The sequence below is a fragment of the Notothenia rossii genome (assembly GCF_949606895.1).
Source record: "Notothenia rossii genome assembly, chromosome: 10".
NCBI lineage: Eukaryota > Metazoa > Chordata > Actinopteri > Perciformes > Nototheniidae > Notothenia > Notothenia rossii.
Window position 1 is genome coordinate 27,081,341 of NC_136908.1, and position 24,395 is coordinate 27,105,735.

Sequence of the window (24,395 nt, forward strand, 5' to 3'; positions counted from 1 at the left end):
CCTCGTTTTATACTTTTCGCCTCATTCTGAAAGAAACAGGTGAAATTTGCTGACGGCCATCTTTGTGATGGTGACGCGTATTGTGCGAGTCCAGAGACCTGTAGTTCACTGAGCGGTTTCACACAAAAAAATGTGTAACTTCACAGTTTTATGACACATTTTTATTTTTTTGACTTGCAAAATGTTCTTTTAAATTGACAAACATCATATGTGTCATTCGTGGCACAATTCAAACGGGATCGAAAGATTACTTTTCTCTCTCCATTGACTTCAATTTATAATTTTCCGCTTCCGGGTCCCATGGGTCGGAAGTAGATGGGCGGGACTTCGCCTCTCTATAAACACTACATCAATCAATAGTATAAATTGTATACAAATGTGCACACATGCAAGGCCCGAAGCCGTCAGTCCACAGTGAACTTCGAAGTTACCTTCGTCACATTTCCTTACCCCTCTACCCAGGAAGCACAGTGTCTTAACAGTTTTGGCCATGTTGCTCTCCTCCAGGTGTCTCCACTCCGCCCGGTGTTTCTTGAACTCTTCTATATGCTGCGGAGTGGTCAGTTTCTTCCTGAGACCTTTCATATAATTCATCCAGAGGTTCTGGATCCCTCCGCTCTTCTCAGAGAGCCAGGACTGCCCGGGACCGCTGTAGTTGCATCAGCGTGGCCATCTGCTGCGTCATGCTGATGAGCTCCCTCTCGCGCTCCTCCTTCTCCTCCGTGCTGCGCTGCAGGTGACGCTGCGGGCTGCTGTTCACCGTCTCCAGCTTCTTAGCGGCCGCTCGCTCAAGTTCCCTCTTCAGCTTGCGGTTATTCCCCTCCAGGATTTTTACCAGCTCCTCCCGTTGCAATTCTTCTTCCTCCTTTCTGGCCTTCTGGGCCACGAGCTCTGCCTGTCGCCGTTTCCGTCCCTCCAGCTCTTCCAGCAGCTGACTTTCTCTCTCCTGACGGATCTTCTCCTCTGCCAGTTTCTTCTCCTCCTCCAGGCGTATCAGACGAGCTTCCTCCACTAAGCGCATCTCCTCTTTCTGCTCCCGCATCAATTTCCGATTCTCCGCCAGGATCTTTGATGCCCCAGCAGCAAAGTTAGTGCCCGTCGAGCCTTTAGCCAATCTGCCGTCTTGCCTCCGGAGTCTCCATTCCTCTTCCATCATGGATTCCTGTTCTTGTACCCGTGCGAACTGCTGCTCACCGGCTGCCTGAAGCTGCAGGAGTGATCTCATCATCTCCCTCAGTTCCTCCATCACTCTCACCTCCTCACTTGGTCAATCCCACTTCTGACACCTATTGTGAAGCCGACAATTGAGCGGCCCAACCAAGCAAGGAGGCAGGGGCAGAACATCCAAAATACAACCCGGTGTGGGCATTTATTCAAATCATAAGCACATGATTCATAGCTTCAATTGCTGTTCCCCCGAACACAGTCAGCAGCCACAAGGATCTCACCCACAATTCTCTCAAACAGAAAAACCCCAGAGCCTAAATGCCCAACCCAATCAACCCAACAGGACACAGGTGAGGGGGGAGGAGACAACACAGGGCACCAGGTGCACACAATCAACGGCAATAGACATGGGGAAAGGGGAACACATTTCAAAATAAAATACAATAAACACTACATCAATCAATAGTATAAATTGTATACAAATGTGCACATATGCAAGGCCCGAAGTCACCAGTCCACAGTGACGAAGTTACCTTCGTCACAAAAAACACAACAGTTTTGAAGTTTTCCAAAAATCGGATTTCTAAGCTAAGTATCTCATAAGACAGTGCTCTAAGGTGAGTGACATTGCATTTCTAGCAAGACCATTAGACTGAACATTTTGATATGTAACACCAGGCCATGTTATAAGAAGTACATTTAAAAGGTGATTTAAGGAGACATCTACAAATTGAGAAAATACCCTTCACTTCACACTCCAGAGGGTTAAGGAAAAGGGTAAGGCGATTTTATTTTAAAAGACAATGGAGGCAGGTTATATTGATTGATATATTTATTATATTGAAAGGCAAATTAATACATAGTCCCCTAAATCTGGAATAACGTACAATTTACAGCCTCACAATGTCAGGAACTTTTCATCTATAGATTGCTTTGGTCTGACTTTGCTCTTCACTGATTGGTTACTGAAACTTTGAACTTAAACGGACCTCCACGTTTATTCGCGCGTAGTTTCGCGCGAATAAACGGACCTCCCCGTTAATTCGCGCGAATAATGGCGCAAATGGCTTTCCATATTCGCGCGTGTATGTTCGCGGAGGTCCGAATATTCGCCTGAATATTCGGCCGTTTTTACAAAAAACCGGCCGAAATAAACGGGCGAATTATGGCACTTTTGGCCTTCCATAGAGCTCTGCTCACATGACGTTACCCAGCATTCTGCGGGTCTCTGTCAGAAACATCAAGGAAGAGGAGGATGCGCGTCGGTGAGTGAAGTCGATCAAAAACAACGCACAAACATACATATATAAGTCGTGTTACGCAGATTCATGGCGGTTTGTGGTGGCGCTAGATGTTAGGAAACAAACATGAAGCTATGTCGTTGTATTTTATCGTTTTTACACGACTGTAAAAAGGTAGAGCAACAAAGTGTACGAATGTTTGAACTCGTCCAACTTGTGTTGGTGAAGATATGTGTCACCGGCTGTAGCTAACATGGGCTCGGTAACTTGCTAAAATAGTGAAGGATCAAACAGTGACGTTTGTGTAAAGGAATGTAGAGAAGCTAACGAAAGAAGCCTGAAAATGCTCCTAAAGCGAAGCGTTTTACCAGCATGAGAAGCTGATATCTGTGGAGCTGGAAACCGATCCCTGTGTCGGACAGAAACAGAGGAGAGCCTGTTGACAGTTTACGTCACCATCAGCTGTTTTTGGTTAAACGTCTCTGAGCTTTGAAGGGTTTGCTGAAGGACAACCGTGTTTTTTTATGTAGGGCAAATGTTGAGATTCAGGATGGGAACAAAAGGAGTCAAGTAGCCTACTGAGTTATGCAAAACAGAAAGCTCAAAACTCGTATTAAAGTATTAAAAAGACAACAATATTCTTACTCACTGTTAAGTCTATTATGTTATGTTACTCTTTTAATGTGTAATTAAGGCCAAAGCCTGATACAACCTATTCCTCAGAAACTGAAAATAAAACTGAAACTCGTGGACTTGATTTCATTTTTTTAAATTTAAACAGACTTTTAAGCATGACTTTAATATTCTTCATATCCTGTATTTTTAAATGTTACTGTTTTCAGGGCAAGAAGTTGATGGAAATGTAATCAAGAGAACATAATTATACTTCTAGCTGTGTGGAGACGACATTTAGATAAACACATAGTGAGACAAACTATTAAATTAACGGAACATTTTTTGAAATTATACTATTTATTTGGTGTTTAGTATTCTGATTACAGCCTAGCCTGACAGCAGCACAATAGAGACCTTTTGCTTTTCATAAAATGTGCATTGCGCTGCACATTATGTCTTCACATTTACGTGATGGCTTTAATGTAGCTTGATAACATGTACTAATGTCATCCCAAATATGTAGTCCGTTTGTGTATGATAAGTTGTCATTTAGAGACAACATGAATACTACAAAGAAGGACAAATTATATTTAATTAAGTTTATTTATGATCAGACTATGTAAATTATCTATAAAGATGGCAGGCTTCTTGATGTAGAGGTTTGGACATCAAATAAGAATTGTAAAAAGGAGCCTCCACGGAAAGAGCAAGAGCAATTGGTAAAGCTGACAAACCAAATCAAAATAAAACGCCATATTGTTTTGGATTAACATAGAAGGACAAAATATACATGACATTTCTTATCAGTGTTTGTTCAATGTTGTTATTTTTGTTGACATGTTTTCAAGTATGTTTGTAGAACTGAAAAAAGTTGAATCCTGTAGTTCCTCCAGCTAGTCTTGCCTGACCTTGTTCCAAAGTACTATCTTCAGGCTTTATAGAACTTCAACCCCTTAATAAACAGATAACAAGACTATTATCTCCAGAGCAATGAGCTTTGCTGCAATGGATGAGGTCATGAGGATCTGTGTGTTTACCCTTCGGTCTTCACATCACATGTCTGCTGCATTGAGAGCCACAGAAGTATTTATTCTCTTGTCTGTCCTTCTCTTACAGCGTCAGATATGGATTACAAGATTGTGTTTGCATCCTTGGAGACAGTATGTGAAGACAACATTGCTTTTCTGTGTGGATCTGATTTGCCGTACGGCGCTGTTGCCAAGCGCCTGGTGACGTGTTTGATACAGATTCAGGAGCACGGACAGGCCCTGAAGCCGGTGGTCGGCAGCTTCACCGCCGTCTTCCACCATTATGACTTTGACGCACAGACGCCGGGGAATGGCTACCGCACACTGGTGAAGGTACGACTGACCCCTCAGCGCTCATATTTGAGCTGTGAATCCTCTCTACTCTCTTCATGCAAAAAGTGTTGTTGTGTATTTCACTTCTTTCTTCTTTGTTAGTGTTTTAAAGGCATTACATCTAACATTCATAGTCATTATTATAACAATTAGGACTCCAACTAATAATTCTTCATTATAATAGATTTATTCTAGATACATTTCATTATTATTTGGTCTTTAAAATGTCAGACAATAATGAAACAATTTAAATATTTTTATTTTCAATTTATGAGAAGCTGCAACAAGTGAACTTTGATATGAGTAAGGAATAACACATGTTTTTTTTTTTATCATTGCAGCTTTCTCCAAAATGGTCCAATTTGTGTAGATAATGTACAGTATATAATTACACAACACTAACGAATTGGATCATGTGTAGCTTCGGTGTTATACTGTGTGAAAATCTTAGTAGCTTAACTTTAGTAATTCATCATTTCAAAAAATGTACGTCTTTAGATTTATTTTTTGTGATATTTAGGTTCTTCAATTCCAAGCCTTACTTGTAATCAACATGGAAATGTAACTGTAGTTTATTGTGGTCCGATACCTAGCACACAACATTTTTAGTAATGCAAAAAAATCCACAGCCAATAAAAAATACCCAGCAGATGCGCAATTTGCTTCTGTGCAGGGATGGGCAACTTTGATGGTGGTGGGGGCCACATCATTGATGTACTGGCCACCAGGGGGCCTCAGATTCACTTGGAACACACACACACACAGTGTTGTATGTAATTATTAGCAAATATAGGCCTACTAAGTCTGACATCTTCATTGACATTTTACAATCAAAAGGGAACATCCCCTAAACAAATATCAGTTCACAGAGATGTTATTTCATTTTTACAAGTGGCATGTTTGTATTGAACAGGTTATTAAACAGTGGAATAAAACTATTTTAAGCTATTGGAAAGCACGGAAAATGTGTGTGTATTGAGATTAACCATTAAGATGACATAAACATGAAGTCATGAGCCGCATTCACACCGCAGGACTTTCCCTGGTACTTTGGTTCTTTAGTACCGGCGGGTCTACTCAGTGCCGGGAACTCTTTTGGCCATTTTCAGTCCCTGCTAGAGAGGTGGTACGAACCTGGTGATAAAAGAGTGCCAATTTCTATTCTATTTTTATTGGCTGGGCGAATTGCAAACCACGCCCCGTTAGACTCTGAATTTTTTTTGTTAGGCAGCCATTTTTTTCCTCGCTACAAAACCACATCCACACCTGAGCGAGTAGTTTTTTTGTACTTTAAAGCAGTTATGACCACACGTACTACAACACCGGAGCGGTGGAATGATGAGGAAGTGTCTGCGCTTCTGGCAATTTACTCTGAGGACGGGATGCAGCAGCTTCTACAGAAAGCAGTTCCCAACTCCAAATGTTTTGAGCGATGTTCGCAAAAGCTAATTGAGCGGCGTGATGCCGTTATTGTTATGTCTTGACTGTGCAATAAAACAAACAAACTGGCGAAGCTTTATTTATTGTGTCCCACCCCAAATTTGCAAAATAGAAGAATGTGAGAGCAGACAGGTGTCGGTGGTTCAATTTATCTACAATGTTGCAACCTTGTGCAGCAATGGCAGGCGCAGAAACACAAGTCTTACACACATAAACACAAGTAATTTATCATGTCATTTGTTTTAGATAAATAAGGGGAAAACACCAAACAACAGTTAATGTCCTTTTCCAAAATCAGCCTAAGGGGGTAATATATAATAAATACATAAAGATAAAGTCCATTGTTATAATGGGGTATTATATTTGTAAATTCCCCTTATAACCCAGCCTCATGGTGCACATGATTCTTTGCTTGGACATTTTGTTGGTTTGAGTCATTTGAGCTCGGATTCTAGTTGGGACATAAAGTAACACGTATCTTAGGAAGATATGAACTTCATCTTGGTGAAGTTGATGCTGAATTCACTATTTAGCAGATAATCATGTGACACTTTATCTTTACACTACGGTCTGTCTGCTGAGCCTGCCTATTATATATATATATATATATATATATATATATATATATATATATACATGTACAGCGGGTGTGCTTTATACCCCCTCCCCCCGTGTAGTTCTTCTTCTCTCGGTTTTTTTTGTACTCGCCGTGAAGTGGTTTTGCGGCCTGCCAGTAAACCCAGAGAAGACGAAGTGACGTCAGCGTAATCTTGCCTCAGGGAAAGTACTGCGGTGGGAATGCGATTGGCACTATCGCCCTGGCGGATTCAGTGCCGTGGTACTTTAGTGCCGGCACTAAAGTACGTTAAGTCCTGCGGTGTGAAAGCGGCTATGAACACTAACCCAGACATTAGTTGTCTAACTTGAACCTAAAACACTTGTAGCCAGTCTCTGCATTCCCCTTATTCCACAATAAGGGGAATGTCAACACAGACACCTGTCAGCCCGCACTCTGCTGTTCCTCAGCACCACTCCTCCTCCCTCCCGCTGAAATTATGAATGAAAAGCTTATAGTAATCATAGATAACACGGCAGGGTCCGTGACAGTTTGTTTTCATCTGATTTCAAATAAACAAAGTCTTGGTTTTAAGAATATTAAATTTGTTTACAAATTAAAATATATATATATTTCTTTCTTTTATTAATTACGTTTATAAATTAATCTGAGGGCCGCAAAAAGAGGAGGTGGGGGCCGCATGCGGCCCGCGGGCTGCCATTTGCCCATCCCTGTGTTAAAGTAAGGTTCCTAAAAATTATAAATAAATAATATGAAATGCGTGGAACGTGATGTTGTGTTATTGTTGCAACAAACGGATACTTGAAAGGGAGGCGTTGTTTGAATACTAAAAAATACTGTGTCACTGGCTTTGTTGTGTTGAATAAAACTGATGTCATTTCTTGGCAAAAGTACCATCAACTCCCAATCCTGTCTGTAACTCTGACTGACTCTTTTATTTATCATTTGTTAACAAGAACTGAGCTCTGAGGCACAGAGAAACCTTCACTATTTCAAGCTTTGATTACAAATACTGTTCTGGGTTTGTTTCGATGATTTCTTGGGATTTGTATAACGAAAATATACAAATCCTTACCCTACCTACCTTCTGAGGAGAAGATATATTATTATTGTTATCTTTCTTCCAGGTTTTGCTGTCTTGCCTTTTGCACATCATTCACAAGGGACGCTACATTGCCTCTAATTACAACAGTGCCTTCTTCAGGGCGGACCACAATGCCTCAGAGATGGAGGCGTACAGCAGCGCTCTGTGCCAGCTGCGCGCCTTGCTCCACCTCGCCCAGCGGCTCCTCAACGACAACGAGTACGGCCAGCTGTACGCGCTGCAGGACGGGGACCTGAGCGGCAGGTTCGTGCAGGAGTACAGCTCCATGCATAAAGCCTGCTTCTACGGACGCTGCCTCGGCTTTCAGGTCAGACAGCAAACTCTGAATGAATCACTAAAACTAAATAAAAACATTAAATTCCTGGTAAATTAAGTACAATTAATAAATCATTTCTGTTAAAGCTACTTTGAGTGCGATAATATAAGGGTATTCCAAAATTTGAATATTTTAACATTATGGCCATCATTTTTAGTTCTTCAACCATGTATTCTGTATATTTAATTAAAAGTCAACACTAAAATATAAATTCAAAAATTCAAAACATTCATTATTATGATTTTCTTTAATTTAATTTACTAATTTAATGAAATATAAATAATTTATTATAACCTTGCTTTGTGGGAGTTAATATATTTTTGTCATTTTTCCCTTGTTTATATTATATGAAGCTAAAGCTTGTATTATTAATGGTTCAATGTTTCTTTTCACAGTTCTCACCGTCTCTCCGACCGTTCCTCCAGACCGTTGTCATTAGCATGGTTTCATATGGAGAGACATTTGGTAAACAGCAGTCTGGCTTGGGTAAGTATTTTTTTCTTTCATTACTTTCCGTTATGTATTGATGAAATGTCCCGTTGTGCCTTGTTCAGATGATTTCATGCTTTAAATCCTCCCTCCTCTTCCAGGTTTGGCCGCCCTTTCCCTTCTCACATCAGGGAAGTACGTGATGGATCCAGAGCTGCGGGGCGCTGAATTTGAACGCATTACCCAGAACCTGAACATGCAGTTTTGGAAGTCCTTCTGGAACCTCACAGAGTCCGGCCTTTTGACAGTAGGCAGGGGCAAATATTCTTTTATTGGCTCTCAAATTATATAAAATCCTCTTTAATGTTTTAGCGGCATGTCTTTCTCTGTGCAGGGCTTCAGCAGAATAGCTTCCAGCCCGGTGCAGATAAACTTGACCCTGACTGTGCCTCCTGTGACTCTGCGCCTTCCCCTGGCTTCGGACCCCAGACTAACAGCCACCATTTCTCCTCCCATAGCCCACTGGGGCCCTGGGCCGGTCCACATGCGCCTCATCTCCCATGAGCTTCGAGTAGGACAGGTGAGGCAGCCCAGGGGAGAGGAACGTGTTCAGGGAAACAGATAGGAATCAGACATAAGATTACTTAGACAAACACTACTTTGATAAATTCATTTAATTTCAGCGTCCACTTTCATGCTATGTTTAGTTTGGTTTAGTTTACTTTGGTTGTTTTCAGCACAAATACACACGTATACAAATGTAAAGAAAACAATCACAAGTCATTTGGCTTGAAATACTGTCAAATCCAAGCCTTATTTTATGCGAATTACAGCTACATTATTTGTGTTGTATGTGTATGCCCAAGCTTTTTCAAATAAATGTTGAATACACACTAGTGTTCATACATTCGTTATTACAAAAAATATGTATGTCCGAAAAATGTGTCTTTTCTAAGACGGGAAAAGAAAAAGTATTTTATATCTGATACAAAAACAAAAATAAATATTCTGAAGGTTTAAAGATTTATATTTTGACGTCAAACATATGGGAAAATGTGCTATTGATTTGTGTCCTTTATTAATAATGACATGATGACTTATCCTCTAACTTAAAGGAGAGTGAAGAGCTGCTTAGTTATTCTCGAGAGGATCCTCCCCCCATCACAGCCTCTCACCTCCCCTGGGTGCAGAAGCAGCCCCGCTCCCCCTGGCTGCTCATACACTTCCACGGGGGGGGCTTTGTGGCCCAGACTTCCAGATCCCATGAGGTAATGCACATGCTGGGGTTAACCTTAGCTTATCTCATGGAATTTATCTTTGTCAGATGTTCAAAATATTCTGGAATACATAAAAAAAATTCCCCTTATCAATAACAAATTGAAATGATGAATCAAAATGTCAATATGGACTATAGTGCAATATGCAGTTTTATGAAGCTGGACAAGTCATGGCCAACTTATATTTGGTAGAAATCATCTTAAGAAATCCGTCCAATATCATAGTCATTTACAACATTTCGGTTGTTGTTGTTTTTTAATATTCTCTGTCAAAGCGTCTTTGAGTTTCTAGAAAAGCGCTATACAAGTATCATGTATTATTATTATTATTTAATATTTAAATGACAATGTGAATAATGTTAAAAAAAAAATCATTCCCTCTAATATCGCAAATCATATTGCAATATGAGTTAAAGTAATTGCAATTGGTTACTTTCTTCCACATCGTGCAGCCCTACTATAATGTACAGAATATCAAACGGCCCCCCTTTCCCACCATCTGTTCTCTTACTCGTCCTTGATGTACATCCCACCACTCGTACCCCCTCAGCAAGCTAAAACTGAATACAAATAATAATAACAATGGCAACTACAGTATAGAGGAAATTACGCAAAAGTGCACAAAAAATAAAACACACAAGACTCAAATAAGTTTTACATAAGGCTAGTACTACCACAAATATAATACTTGTAATCCCCTCCTAATAAAAGTCATTTAAAGCACATTAAGCAGATCTTTCAGTCCACAAATTGATAACAATATTTGTTAATAAGCATGTTTTCATTACATCATACCTCATTATTCTGCTCTCTTGAATCAGAATTATCTCCGGATTTGGTCGAAGGAGCTCAATGTTCCCATTCTCTCCGTGGACTACTCTCTGTCACCTGAAGCGCCTTTCCCCAGAGCTCTGGAGGAATGTTTCTACGCCTACTGCTGGGCTCTGAACAACTGCCATCTGCTGGGTACGTGCACAGCCTGACACTCAGACCATACACTAAACCCGTAGGGAGAATAATGTATTTGGTTTAAACAGATTCATATGTACAAAAAACGTAAATTGATTGTCACTTATATGGAAGGGAATTATTTGTAGTCTCGAGATTTCAGGGTGTGTTTGTATTTTTATATGCATGTATTTTGCCGTAAATTGTAAGAGGATTAAGCATATATGTGATCATACAGTATGTCTTGTTCAAAGAGGGCAAAAGAGAACTTGTTCACCCCTTACAAATGTTCACTTTCCATATGTACAGATTGTACCCATTTTGTATGAATAGTGATAGTGGTTGGAGGAGGGGTGCATGATGTACTCAAAGCAGCATGTGAACTGTTATGTGTACACTATCAGTATATGGAACATGGAAAGGATCATCTGGCCCCAGTCCCATGCAGAAAAGGTGGAACAAATAGAGACCTAAAAACTAAACTGATAATGATAGGATTAAGGATTAATGGTATTTTGGTTTCAAAGGAATTTGTATTGTATATTAATTTCCTGATTTTGTTTTCATTTATTGTTTCATCTTTAAAATATAACAAATGACATCACCAAGTGACTTTTTGTCCAACCAACTGTCTTAAAATTAAAATAATTGAATGTACACTGATAATACATATTGAAACGCAGGGATTCCTAAATATTAACTTATTGTTTCGCGTGAAATGGTTATGTAAAACAATTTAGATCACTGCTGCTCGATAGGAATGTGACAGTGCAGTTGAAAATCGCACTTACATACATTGTGGTAAAGAAAAAACAAGATTTAAGTCTACTCCGTTGTGCTTGAATAAAAACATATTGCACATTGCTTGTTGAAAAAACGGAAAATGTTTCCAACCTTCTTTTATTAAATAACCTGAACTGATCAAAAAAGGCATATTTTCAAATAATTCAAATTTTAAAAGAATTTCACATTTTCAACTTAGTCAAAATAGCCCCTAGTGTAATATTGCATCGGAACCAGGCATTGCAACAACAATAAAAAAAAAAAACATATGTATACCTACCATCATTCGGATACAAATGGCTACCACCCAACCTTGTGTCTTATTTACTGTATATATATATGGCTGAAAGGCTCATCATTATTTGGGTTGTAACAGTTCTGTGTGTGCCTCAGGCTCCACAGCCGAGCGTGTTTGTCTGGCGGGGGACAGCGCTGGAGGGAACCTCTGCATCACCGTGTCCATGAAGGCCATATCCAGCGGCATCCGAGTCCCCGACGGCATCATGGCTGCCTACCCCGCCACACTGCTCACCACTGACGCCTCGCCCTCCCGCCTGCTCACGCTCATCGACCCGCTGTTGCCTCTGGGTGTTCTCACAAAGTGCATCAATGCCTATGCAGGTATGTGGGTGTGCGAGCAAAGCATTACGTGTGTGCTGCTTCACACTTCATTTAACACAAGAGCACTTTCCGGTGCCACTGGAACAGAAAATAGAACCTCAGAGGGATTCATGCATAAACCGGATAATGTGGGTGGAAAACAGGATGATAATAATTAACAACCTGCTTACCCGTATTGTCAAAGCCATAATCACTCCTACTCTAAATATATACTGTGTATTAACCCATGCTCTGTTTGTCAGCCTTATATTATACGTAGTATTGCTGGAAACCTCCGATATGTCTATCACTGAGTAAATGCCAGCCTTTGCAGACCATTTACATGCACACACATCTATATAACACCCAGTGGCGGCCGGCCCATAGGGGCGCTAGGGGCGCCGCACCCCCTCTTCCCACATTAAAAATAAAAATATATATTCTTTATTTTTATTTTTTATAAAAAAGGTAAATATTATATAATTGGTATCAGTAAAATGTATAATCTACAATAAAATCTCGTTTAAAATTGTGTTACGATGTGTAAAGTTAAGTCACATGTTTCCTGCCTGGCCTTGCCCGTGTATCATTACCCTCTCTCGTCTGGGCACTATGCACATCGCCCAGACAAGAGTGCAGCAAGTGCCGCAGAAGCCAACTGTTGCTATCTTTAAACTATGCCACCGAAACATAATTTCAGCCGATCAGCGTCGTCAAATCTGATGGTCACAGGGCGCCTACGTCAGCGCCCTGTACAGTCTGTGAGTTGTTTGGAACCGCATTCAAGGAGACAAAACAGGAAGCTGTCATACACTCTGGAAGCTATCATTAGCAGCTAATATGAGAACTCCGTTTTTGACATAAAAATTGAATTATGGATAATCAATATTTTTTTCAAAGTGACAGACACATTGGATTAACCTATGGATTAACCTTCAGCCGCATTTTTGATCAGAATAACAGCAAAAGGTGAGCGTATCTCCCTATTTTGCTACCTAAAGCTACGCCGTGTGATGTCTATTTGCTTCCCCTGTCGCGAGTTCTGATCGCTCAGTTATAATACTTATATTTCTAGAATCTGTGGAATCTCAGCTTGTTAGCTAAGCTTGCTTGTGCATATCCGATAAGTATATCGATTGATTTATGCCTAGAGTGCGTTAGCATTTTTTCGCTCAGGGCTCATTTAGCAAAAGGTTAGCTTCTTGTGAGACTTGTGTTTTGTTTCAGTAAACATGGTTCATATCATCAGTTAGCTGAGTTTCTTCCCGTTAAATGAGTAGGACACATGAATAGTTTATTACATTTTAAGAAGCCCTGAGACACAGTTTTGTGAGAAAAAAACGGGGGGGGAAAGCCCCTTAACAGGTTAAATGGGAATTCAATAATTTTAAGTAATTTTGAGTGTTCCCAAAGCCCCGGTTTTCTGCAGTTTGTGTGGGCCTACTGTACTGTTGCACAGTTTATTCTGCAGAAACTATGTCCAGGACAAGGTTTTTGGAAGATTCAAAGCTAACCACACTGAAGATTGGAGGCCTCAAATTCTCTGCGCTTTTCGGCGCCTCCCGGTTTTTTAACGCTGAATTGGGTGACTTGTGTAATTCGTGGAGAACCGAAGAGTTTTCGTTTTCTGGGGGGGGGGTGGTGTCCGTCAGTCCGTCCATCCGACTGACGGACAACTTCTCACTTCAAAAAATAAGAAGAAATCTAGATCGCAAAATAATTAAACAAGCGAGTGACTGTTTTTCCTGGCCTAGGACAGGTTCCTTGAACACAACACGAGCGTAACGTGTCCTCACGTGGTATATGTCTCGTCTGAAAGGAGTGCTGACAGAGAGCACCGGAACGCCGCTCCAGCTCTTCAAATATTGCAGTACCCATAAGGAGCCGTACATATGCCACAGAGTTTGCGTGGCTGTGTCTTTTGTTGTAAGCACAGTGGCGATCTGTTGTTATTAGCATCTGGTTAGCTAGCTATGCTAATGAATTTAAAGAGCTTTTCCACAACCAGGTGGAAGAGAGCTCTCTCCTGAGAGGCTCAAATAACCTTAGCTCAGTGAGGTTAAGGCACACCTTGATATGATCATTATAGTTATTAATGAGACATTAGAGACTAAATGAAAAACAGGTATAAAATACTATATGACAGTAAAATAAAGTTGTTATTAATAAACAAAAATACAGTTTAAAAGGGGAGTGATTTGTAAAATATCCAAAAAGAAAGATCTGCTTACAGTTCTGTTTCAAATGGGTGTTGAGATGTATCCATCGATCTCCTAATGTTGCTCTCAAAGTGCACCAGATTGATGCTTTTAACTTCAATATTTAAGAAAAAATCTTCCCGGGGGAGTCATGGTAAGACATCTGGATTAAGAGGTTGCTTTTTCTTTGCACAGCATGAAAGAAAGGCGAAATGAATGGGCTGTGATTTTATTTTTTTAAGCAGAGGTTGAGTTCAATAATATGTATGGCCCTCGGAGGATGTTGTAAAAATTGAAACGAAAAAGGTTCCCCATCCCTGCTGTAAATAATAATAAAAACCCTTGATTTATAACTTAACATCTCTGTCTCCTACTGATCTCGGTATATTACAAAGAATAGCCAGTTAATTGAAGCATTATAGCACAGGCCTTTGTCAGATGGTATATTACACTTTTTTTTTTCTGCTTCGAATAGTTCTCTCTTTTTTCACCATACCTGTGTTTGCATCACTGTTTTTTATTATCATAAAACAATGGTATTTATCAGTTATGCAATGTTCTTCATTCTTACTTGCAAGTCTTCTTGTAAGCAACTTATGCTTATGTGCTGGAGTTACTGATCTGACTAGATGTATTTTTTTGTTTTTCTTAAACACACTGAATGTGTACAGTACAGTAGTTTTCACCTCTTTTTATTATTGTTTTGTTAATTTGCCACAGAAATGTAACCATGTTTATTCATTCAAGTAGTAAAGGACGCTTTGACTACAAAAAAACACATGACGTCCCTTGCTGATGCTCATCCTCTCCCTCCCAGGCACAGACAGTCAGACGGTGCAGCCTGCAGTGGAGAGCAGCAGTCTGAGCGCTCTGGGCAGAGACACCGCCGTGCTGCTGGGTGATCTCACTCAAGGGGCCTCCAACTGGATCCAGTCCTTCCTGGACCCCACAAGGACCACCGGCGGAGCACGCTCACTGTCGTCCTCTCAGAGAAGCTATCAGGGCGATGAAACTAGCAGGACACCCTCTCTCACCTCCACACCTCATTGTGGAAGTGACTCGGATTACCCAGAGGGCTTTAAGCCCCTGCGCTCGGAGTGCCTGGCCTTTGTGAACCCAACTTCCTGCCCCATCATCAGGAACCCGTTTGTGTCGCCGCTGTTGTCTCCCGACGAGCTGCTGAGAGGCCTGCCGCCAGTGCACATCGTGGTAAGAGAGGGGGGAGGAGTGGAGGGAGGCTGAGGGTGAGAGAGAGGTTGTTGCTGCTTTCAAATGGGGTGGGTGGTGTTCACTGTGTTGACAAGAAGAACCCATTGAAACTCCTCCCATGTGTTATTCACAAACACAAGCTCAGAGTTCCCCAAGTCAATCAATATCGGAATCACAATATTTTTTATCATATTTTATTAGAATTACATTTAGAAAATAGTTTTTTTTACAGTTGCTTTTTCATAATACAATTAACAATAAAAAGACAACATTTGATAAAAATAGGTAATACAAAAATATTTATACAATGGACAGAAAGAAGATCAAATCAAATAGAAACTTATTTTGTTAAATTTGGGAAAATAGGTTTTGTAACATAGTTGCTTTATATTTTAATACAAATAAATACAAAGGCAAATGAAAACAACATAGAATAAAAAGATGCATACAAACATAAGAAGTTAGAGTCAAATTGTGCAATTAGAAAATAAAATAAAATAGTTCAAGGAAGTTCATTTTTATTTTTTTCTATTTTTTTTAATATATAGAGTATTTTATTGTTTAAAATAATATAATAATAATAATAATAATATGTTTAACTTGAGCAGAGGCACATAAAAGTTCTAGATGAAGTTATAGGGGATTTTTCAATAAAAACCTTTAAGCCGATTATAATTCAAGAAGTGTTGAATTACAGAAAACTACACTTCTCGACCTCCACATGACCTTGTTTTTTAGAACTTGTACAATCACAGGCCAATTCAGAGAGAGAGCTTTCCTATTAACTTTCCTATATAGCTGTTCTAACGATGCATATGCAATATTCAATGAGATATCCAGCAGGAAAAGGTACTACTCCAGCACTGCCTTTTCCAGAAAACTGCAAAATCACCAAATACATCTAAATGTATTCTTACATAAAAATAGAGTCTACAGTATTGTAAAATAAATAAACTTGTTTTAATTATATTATAGAGCTAGACCAATACATCTTCCAGGCTGATATTACTTTATTGCAGATATATCAGTACAAATGGCGGTAGAACTAGGTTTGAGCTTTTTTGTATTGCTTGTTTCCTGAATGGTCCATGTGTCCTCGCAGGCCTCAGCTCTGGATGCCTTGCTGGACGACTCTGTGATGTTTGCCAAGAAGCTGCGAGACATGGGCCAGCCTGTGAGCCTGACGGTGGTGGAGGACCTGCCTCACGGCTTCCTCAGCCTGTCGCAGCTCTCCAAGGAGACGGAGGGCGCTGCGGAGATGTGCGTGGAGCAAATGAGGGCAATTTTTCAGCAGGAAGACCGGAGGCCTGCACTCCGCAAACGGCCAAAGCTGGAAGATACCTATCAGAGTAGCAGTCCATCATCGGGCTGATTTATCAGTCATGAGTGGGACTTTGTAGTTCTTGGATGAAAAAGAGATCTGACATGAGTTGGTGGGAGACAAGCAATACATTTTAGAAAAAGTAAACAAGACAGGGAGAATTATGAAGACATAAGTAGAGGAAGCTTAGGCATGCTGCACTTGAAACGATTAAGAAAACAGCTACTAAATGATGACAAATGGTGAAATAATGGAGTATTTTTCTAAAAAGATTTAGATTTAGATCAAACGCACATTGAGGATATATCAGACTCTACTAAAACCAGCCTTTTGATTCATTTATTTTCTGATAGATGATGTAAAAAGAAGCTTTTGTGCCTTTATAATAAAGAGCTGCTCCAAGTATACGAGCTTCGCCTACATTATGGCACAAATAAGTTGACTTGCACAGGGAAAACATTCCGCATGCACTGTATTGTTATTATGAATAGTATAATATAAGGATGAAATGGATAATCTGGTTATTGCCAGTGTTAGTAGTAGTCACATGTTTACAACATATTCAAAGGAGGCCTTCACCCTGTGGATCTGGGTTATGAATGGAACTTGTTGTACTGTAAATTCATTATTATATTTGTTGATATAAATATTTAACCCTGAATTAAATAAAAACAGTAAAAAATTATTGCTTGTGCTTATTCAGGTTCAGGTTATTTATTTGTACCTGAAGGTAGATTTGGTACCGTGTGCTCCATCACATTCCAAAACCACTAGTAAAAACATGAAACAATCAAGTAAATAAGTAAATGATAGGTTCAAAAGCAGCAGCGTGACACCGCTACAGCAAGTTAATTTGTGCGATGGCTGCTGGAACAAAGCTGTTTTTGCTTTGTTCTACATGCTGGGACTGCTAGGCCCCAAGGAACAAGCTGAAATTCAGTGTGCAGTGGGAGGGAGTCATCATTTAACACAGAGCTGGATAACAGCTGAACTGTCTGAGGCACAGGTTCTCCAGGTTTATCTGTGGCCCACCAATCAGTCTGCTGGACCACTTGAAGAGGCCCTATTATACTTTTTGGGGTATCCCTTTCCTGTAGTTTGTTATATAGGTTTGTGTGCATGTAAATGGTCTTCAAAGGCTCAAATCCCTGTTTTTCTCTCCCACAAATCGAAATGATCCCACAGAAATCTTAATTGAAGCCACTATGCCATAAATTGCGCTTACATTAATTATGAAGAATCTTCATAATCCATGTTAAATGGAATGTCCTGGTTATTGCTACTGTACACATGCCTTATGTTACTCACAGAATAACCAGATTGCAACACATTTCTCCCCCCCCCTGGCAGAATTACATTATTTATTTAACGCAGCTTTTACATTTCCCACCATACGGGTTAAGCTGTCGTCGCAGATGTCAGAGTTCTCATACGGTACGTGATGTGTTTCATTCCCTTTAATCAGCTGTCTCTGATCTTGACGTGGTAAGCAGAGCCACTATAAAGTGAGGAGGTAATGGGCCACCTCCCTTAGACCACAGCCATCATGCTGCTCCTCACTGTGCTCCTGTTGGTTGCTACCAATGGTAAGTTTGAGTGGAAACAAAGCTTTTGCTAGATAGGTTTCAAAAATTCCTTTGCATGGTCAATTTTAGAATTGTCAGAGTCATGGGTTTGGTGGACGAAGACAATGTTAATGTGTTTAAAATAATAGGCTAAAAACAATGTGCAGTTCACAGTAGAAATACTATCATGAAGTATTTGAAGTACTTGTTATGCAGAATGGCTCTTTTAACGTCTTATAGAACAGTACTGTTTTTTATCACAAACAAATAGATTCATTTTAATGTTTGTCAAGTGTGAGCCAATTCAGGTTATTTAAATGTTATTTAAAATAAATAAAATATGTCATCACATGAAATGTAATCATATCATGTGATTTAACATATACAAATGAACTGGTATTTATTTTAAGTATATGTGTTCAAAAGTACAAGATATTCCTCCTAAATTGTGGGGGAGGTAAAAGTACATGTATTATTACATTTAACTGTTGTTAAATCAAGTAAAGTAAAAGCATGTCAAAATAGTACCCAATACTTGAGTAAATGAATTGTATTCCAATCACAGCTGATAGACTTAATCAGGGCGTATGTTCTGCTTCTTTCCTGCATGTGTTCTGTGTGCCCCTTCCTCTCCCTCACTGCCTCACACTCAGCTGCCCTGGGCTTTGATGATAAGATCGTGGGGGGCTACGAGTGCAGGGACCACTCTGTCCCCTGGCAGGTGTCCCTCAACAACGGCTGGCACTACTGCGGCGCGACCCTGATCAACGAGCGCTGGGTCCTCAGCGCTGCTCACTGCTATAAGTGAGTTAGGCACAGTGGGGAAAAGCAACTACTTTGACCTAAGTTCCACTGCAGTACAATTCATTACATTAATACACACATTTTTGCCCATTTGTACTCAAGCTACCTCTCTTAATATCTGCACATCTTTATACTTTTCATAACAATGCTGACATATTTTATTTTATTTTATTATTCTGAGTATTGTGTCATACATGTAGTATACTGTACGGTACGTAGTTTTTTTGGTATATCTATGTAAATCATTTTCTATATCTCAAAGTTATAATCGTTTTTTCAAAATCTTTTTTCTATACATTTTTTGTGTGTTTGTTTTCTTATACATGTATCTTCTTTAACTGTGTTTATGTATGCACCTTATACATCAAGGCAAATCCCTCGCAAGTATAAACCTTCTTGGCATAAACCTGTTTCTGTTTCTGATTTGGAAACAGGTATTGTACTTTTGACTTCACTACATATATTTTACAGCTTTTGTCACTAAATAATTTGCAAATGAGATTATAAATTCAGAATATAAATCATGATGTATTATTTTAAGTCAAGCTACCAATCAGTATATAAAGTCATTTGAATAATTGCCACCTTTTTTTAATGTTGATCAAATTAATGTATCGATCATTATAATACAATCAGTGGTGAATACTAACATTAACAAAGTACATTTACTCAGGTACTGTAATTCATTACAATTGTGATGTACTTTTTTCCATTTGCAAGCAAATATTGTACATTTTACTCCACTACATTTATTTTACAGCTAAATGTACTAGTTACTTTTAAAATGCTGTTTATTAGTTAATACAAAAAAATAAAATAAACTTGTAATTTTTATACTTGGTATAATATTAGTATGGTATAGGTTAAAATATCAGAACCTGAAATATGTATTCAAATAAGCCCTACAGTTAACAGCTGTAATGATCACATTAATGCATCATCAATCATAACCCAGTCATTTTATACTGCATTATGTATATGATTCTGAAATTGGCCACTATGCATTTACAAGTATTTTTACTTTTGTTACATCAATTATATTTTGATGCAAGACTTGAAGACTTGAAGCAGAGGATCTTTACACTTTATAAATACTAGTAATCTGAATACTTTTCCCATCACTAAATACAGTTATTTCATATATTTGATTCTGAAATGGTTGTTCTGCACTCAAAGTACATTTTGATGCAAATACTCTGGTTATTTTACTTGAGTGAAATGTTCACTGCAGGACTTTTACTTGTGAGTAATTTAACACTGCATTATCGCTACTTTTACTTCAGAAAAATATTTCAGTACTTGTTTGATCCCTTGTTAGGTACTGGTTCTGCAACATCATTGAACTACTGTTTTAATCTGCAAACTGAAACGTTAACTTTAATCAAATGTATTATGTGAACAGATTTCACATAACTGTATAAGGTAAAGCAATAATATTAAGTTGAAGTTATTTCAACGTAACAGTATTGCTTTCAATACCCTTACCTACAGTTGTGTGAAATCTGTTGACATAATACATTTAATTAAAGTCAACGTTTACATGTTTCCAGTGCATGTGTGATTTTTCCACTTCTCTTCCCTCAGGGGGGAGGACATCGAGCTGCGCCTGGGGGAGCACCACATCGGCTACAAGGACGGCCCCGAGCAGTTCATCGCTGCTGCCGTCATCATCCGCCACCCCGACTACGACCGCTACAACATCAACAACGACATCATGCTGATCAAACTAGCCCAGCCAGCAAAGATTAATGAGTATGTCCGGCCCATGGCCCTGCCCAGCAGCTGTGCCCCTGCAGGGACCCAGTGCCTGGTCTCTGGCTGGGGGGCCACCCAGAGCCCCTGTAAGTCTGCCATGAGATCCATAAAAAAGTTGTTATAGTGCAGTTCCTGCTAGTTATCAGTAGGGCTGCAGAATTCCTTGAAATTGAATCGAAATTGCAATATTCAAATAGAAAGAAGTGCAATATTTGTCACCGGCAAAATATGTGTAAATATTAATCAAAATTAAGGTGCATAGATGTCCAGGCCTACACATCGTATTTTCAATATCCAATAATAAAAATATCATACTTGCAATGTCAGTTAAATAATGGCAATTGTTTGTTTTCTTCAAAACGTGCAACCAATGTTATCAGGTCATAGATCTCTTCAATACATATTTTTATAAATTCTGTATATATTAATCAACTGTAAACTGACATATACACACATACAGGTACTGTACATATCAATATGTCATTTATGTTAATCAATTTTTTACGGTAAAATAATCAGATATACGTTTAATGTTCATGTAGGGAAATGTATTATACTACTAAACTATCGTTGAGTCTAATTGTTGATATGTATTCAATCAAACTGATTCTGCTCATTTGAATGCTGTGAAATGATCAGGCCATATAAAATGTCTCTCTTCTTGTTTGTGGTCCAGTCGGCTGTACGAAGTGCCTGCACTGCCTGGACCTGCCCATCCTGTCGCAGCAGGACTGTGAGAGCTCCTACCCCGACAGGATCACCTCCTCCATGTTCTGTGCCGGCTTCCTCCAGGGAGGCAAGGACTCCTGCCAGGTAGGCTACAGCACAGAAATATACATTTGACAATTAGTCCATTTTAATGTTTTATTCTGTTTTGAACAACTGTGTTCCTCCAATATTGCTATAATCCAGTTAACTGTGGTCTAAGATGTATATTAAGAAACCAGTCATGCCAACATTAATTGAGTGTTATCTGAGTTTTTCAATTGAAATGTATTATAATATTATATTTTACTGCCTTATGCACTATTTTGTTGACCTGTACTTTCATCTGTTTTATTATTTATTTATTTTTTAAATACATATGGAAAAGGAGGATTCAAATCTCATAATTCCTCTTTTAGTCATCACTCAAATTGAAATGTAGTCTTGCATTTAACCGATCCTATTTAGATACAGTTGGCAGCTGTACTCTACATCTCCTTTAGAGAAGTGTGAGGGTCTGATGCCTTACCATGGGTACCTCAGCAGGGCCCAGGAAGTGACCTGGCACCTCTTGAAGTATCAGTTAACTCTTCATACTTGGTTTGTTCGGGGACTTGAACCGGTGGGTGACCCTATGGTTCCCAAGTCAGGACCCTACAGACCGAGCTTTCTTTTCCCCAGATTTAGTTTAAATTGTAAACACATTCTTATTTTACTTTCCTTGTTCCTATCATTACTAATAGCCTGAACCCACATTTTTGTTGCCATTTCTGAATTGTTCAGGGAGACTCTGGTGGCCCTCTGGTGTGTAACGGGGAGCTGCAGGGTGTGGTGTCCTGGGGCTGGGGCTGTGCTGAAGAGAATCGCCCCGGGGTTTACGCCAAGGTGGGTACACTCAATTTCTCAGCGTGAAAGTACCTGGTTGAACATTTATTGAATTAACTATACTTGAAAAAACTATGAGACTTCGACAATTAATTTGTTGTTAGTTTTGTTGGGAGTTGCTGTTCAGACGGTCACGTGGCATTAATACAATTTGTATTGAAGTTATATCAATAATTGTCATTGCAAAGCTCAGCTCTGTGGTGTGATCAGTCATATCTGAAGGTCAAACTCTAATTGTAATATACACAAAACTTTTATCTTCAGATGTCTGCTGTCTCACACAAATGACGTTTTTATCTGAGTGCAACATCCTACTGATTGAATGTGCCCGATTTCTATCTTACCTTTTGCACAGTCATTGTCATAATAAGTGTAAACTGAACCAGCTAAAAGTGATATTCCTTGTATTCTCCACAGGTCTGCCAGTTCACTGACTGGATCCACGCCACTATTGCCTCTCACTGAAGTCCTTCTGCTAACGCTGTTCTTTTTATTTCAACACTCTTAATCCTTCTACAAGTATGTCTCGGCTTTTTAAGAATGCATTTGACTGTGAAGCATGTTTTAACAACGACTGTAAAATATCATCATGCGTAACAACCAAATGCTGTTCCTGGAATTACTCTATAATTGTATCATCAATCTGGCATATCTGGCAATCTGGTTGTACAGGTTGTTTTTTAAATGTGAAAAGTACAACTCTTGAGTGGAGCAGGACGTTCCTGAAGGTGAAATAATTACACTACCATGGGTACAGTATTTTTTAAAGTTTGAATGGAATAAAACGATCACATCGATCCAAAAAACAACTCAAACTCACAGACGTTTTGCATGTTTAAGTCCTCATAACATCAAGTTTGACATTTATCTAGGTGTATTTAAAAAAAATTCTCTCAATTCAGTTTTTTGACATAAGCCTAATTTTACCGGCAAAAGTTTCAAGTTCAATATCATCATATGTACAACTATTAGAGTCTCAATCTCCCTCCAATAATGCTCATTAAATATGTATAAAAAGGAAAGTCCTGCACGTAGAAGAACATTTAGAAACAAAGATATAAAATAGACCAACATACATATAGGGCTAAAAATAAACATTATTAAAGTATAAATTAATATAAATGTGCAGTAACAGTATGAAACTGAATAAACTGAATGGTATATTGTAAATGTGTAAATATGTATATATATATATGTAATCCACACACACACACACACACACACACACACACACACACACACACACACACACACACACACACACACACACACACACACACACACACACAAAAAGTGTATAAACACTTGCTAATACAACTAGAGAATGCAATTCCTGAAGAAATGGCTAATTACTTCATTTTGTTTAATTTTTTTTTGCTTAATTTTTTTACTTTTCTCATGAAAAATTATGTCTCAGGGATGTAGGGTTTGGGAATTATGGCAGGTTTAAAAGAAAATATGAAGGCAAAATTAAATCTGTCCTCCACTCTAGCTGTGACATCACACACTCTAAAAATCTGAAGAAGGCCTCTTTACCAAGGTCTGAACAATGTTTAATATCTCTAAAAGTAAGAATCAGATTTAAAAGTTGTTTTACACGAATAATGTCGGAAAGATGTGTAACATTTTAAAGTAGGAATGAGGTTTCTGAGTGAAAGTATGAATGAACAGTTAGCAGTTGAAGTCGCATGAAGATTTGTTGAAGTCTGAAGAATTTCTCCATTGACTTCAATGGTTAAAAATGTGATGAATTATGGGATGTATCTCTGGAATTATGAAAGTTATGAATGATAAAAGTAATAGCAATCGATTCCCGACCGAGCTGAACGTTTTGATGTTTGAACGGAGTTTCTGCGATGTTGAATGCGGGAAGAGAGGACCGGCAAAATAACGGGCAAGATTAATAAGAATAAAGAATTTCGTGCGTAGAAGAACAGATAGTTGGAATGCTGTATCAGCATTCCCACTGAATAAGTAAAGTAAAGGTAAATAAATAAAAGTAAGCCATCTCTCCAGTGCTTTTACTTACGTTTTTTTATTCTGGCATCGTTTTCAGCACGAATAGAGAATATTTTCATAAAAATATATATATTT

At 39.0% G+C, this 24,395-nt stretch overlaps 2 protein-coding genes across 2 annotated transcripts; both read left to right on the top strand.

Moving 5' to 3' along the window:
- The first annotated feature begins 2,272 nt into the window (after positions 1 to 2,272).
- lipea (lipase, hormone-sensitive a) lies at positions 2,273 to 17,272 on the top strand. The gene is made up of 11 exons (XM_079653087.1): positions 2,273 to 2,432; positions 4,140 to 4,384; positions 7,529 to 7,813; positions 8,218 to 8,308; positions 8,413 to 8,558; positions 8,646 to 8,831; positions 9,367 to 9,519; positions 10,350 to 10,494; positions 11,653 to 11,880; positions 14,875 to 15,266; positions 16,369 to 17,272. Exons 1-11 carry the CDS (start codon positions 2,423 to 2,425, stop codon positions 16,636 to 16,638), a joined length of 2,151 nt encoding a protein of 716 aa, XP_079509213.1. The 5' UTR covers positions 2,273 to 2,422; the 3' UTR covers positions 16,639 to 17,272.
- Positions 17,273 to 17,752: 480 nt separating this feature from the next.
- LOC307021201 (trypsin-2-like) lies at positions 17,753 to 23,110 on the top strand. The gene is made up of 6 exons (XM_079653089.1): positions 17,753 to 18,173; positions 18,806 to 18,956; positions 20,541 to 20,797; positions 21,388 to 21,524; positions 22,200 to 22,301; positions 22,719 to 23,110. Exons 1-6 carry the CDS (start codon positions 18,134 to 18,136, stop codon positions 22,764 to 22,766), a joined length of 735 nt encoding a protein of 244 aa, XP_079509215.1. The 5' UTR covers positions 17,753 to 18,133; the 3' UTR covers positions 22,767 to 23,110.
- The last annotated feature ends 1,285 nt before the right edge of the window (positions 23,111 to 24,395 follow it).

Excerpts from the sequence above, each read along its gene's own strand:
- LOC307021201 (XM_079653089.1), top strand. The coding sequence starts at position 18,134 with ATGCTGCTCCTCACTGTGCTCCTGTTGGTTGCTACCAATG. Across the intron at positions 18,957-20,540 it reads AGCGCTGCTCACTGCTATAA|GGGGGAGGACATCGAGCTGC; the intron begins GTGAGTTAGGCA and ends CTCTTCCCTCAG. Across the intron at positions 21,525-22,199 it reads GAGGCAAGGACTCCTGCCAG|GGAGACTCTGGTGGCCCTCT; the intron begins GTAGGCTACAGC and ends TGAATTGTTCAG.
- lipea (XM_079653087.1), top strand. Across the intron at positions 8,559-8,645 it reads CAGAGTCCGGCCTTTTGACA|GGCTTCAGCAGAATAGCTTC; the intron begins GTAGGCAGGGGC and ends TTCTCTGTGCAG. Across the intron at positions 15,267-16,368 it reads TGCCGCCAGTGCACATCGTG|GCCTCAGCTCTGGATGCCTT; the intron begins GTAAGAGAGGGG and ends GTGTCCTCGCAG.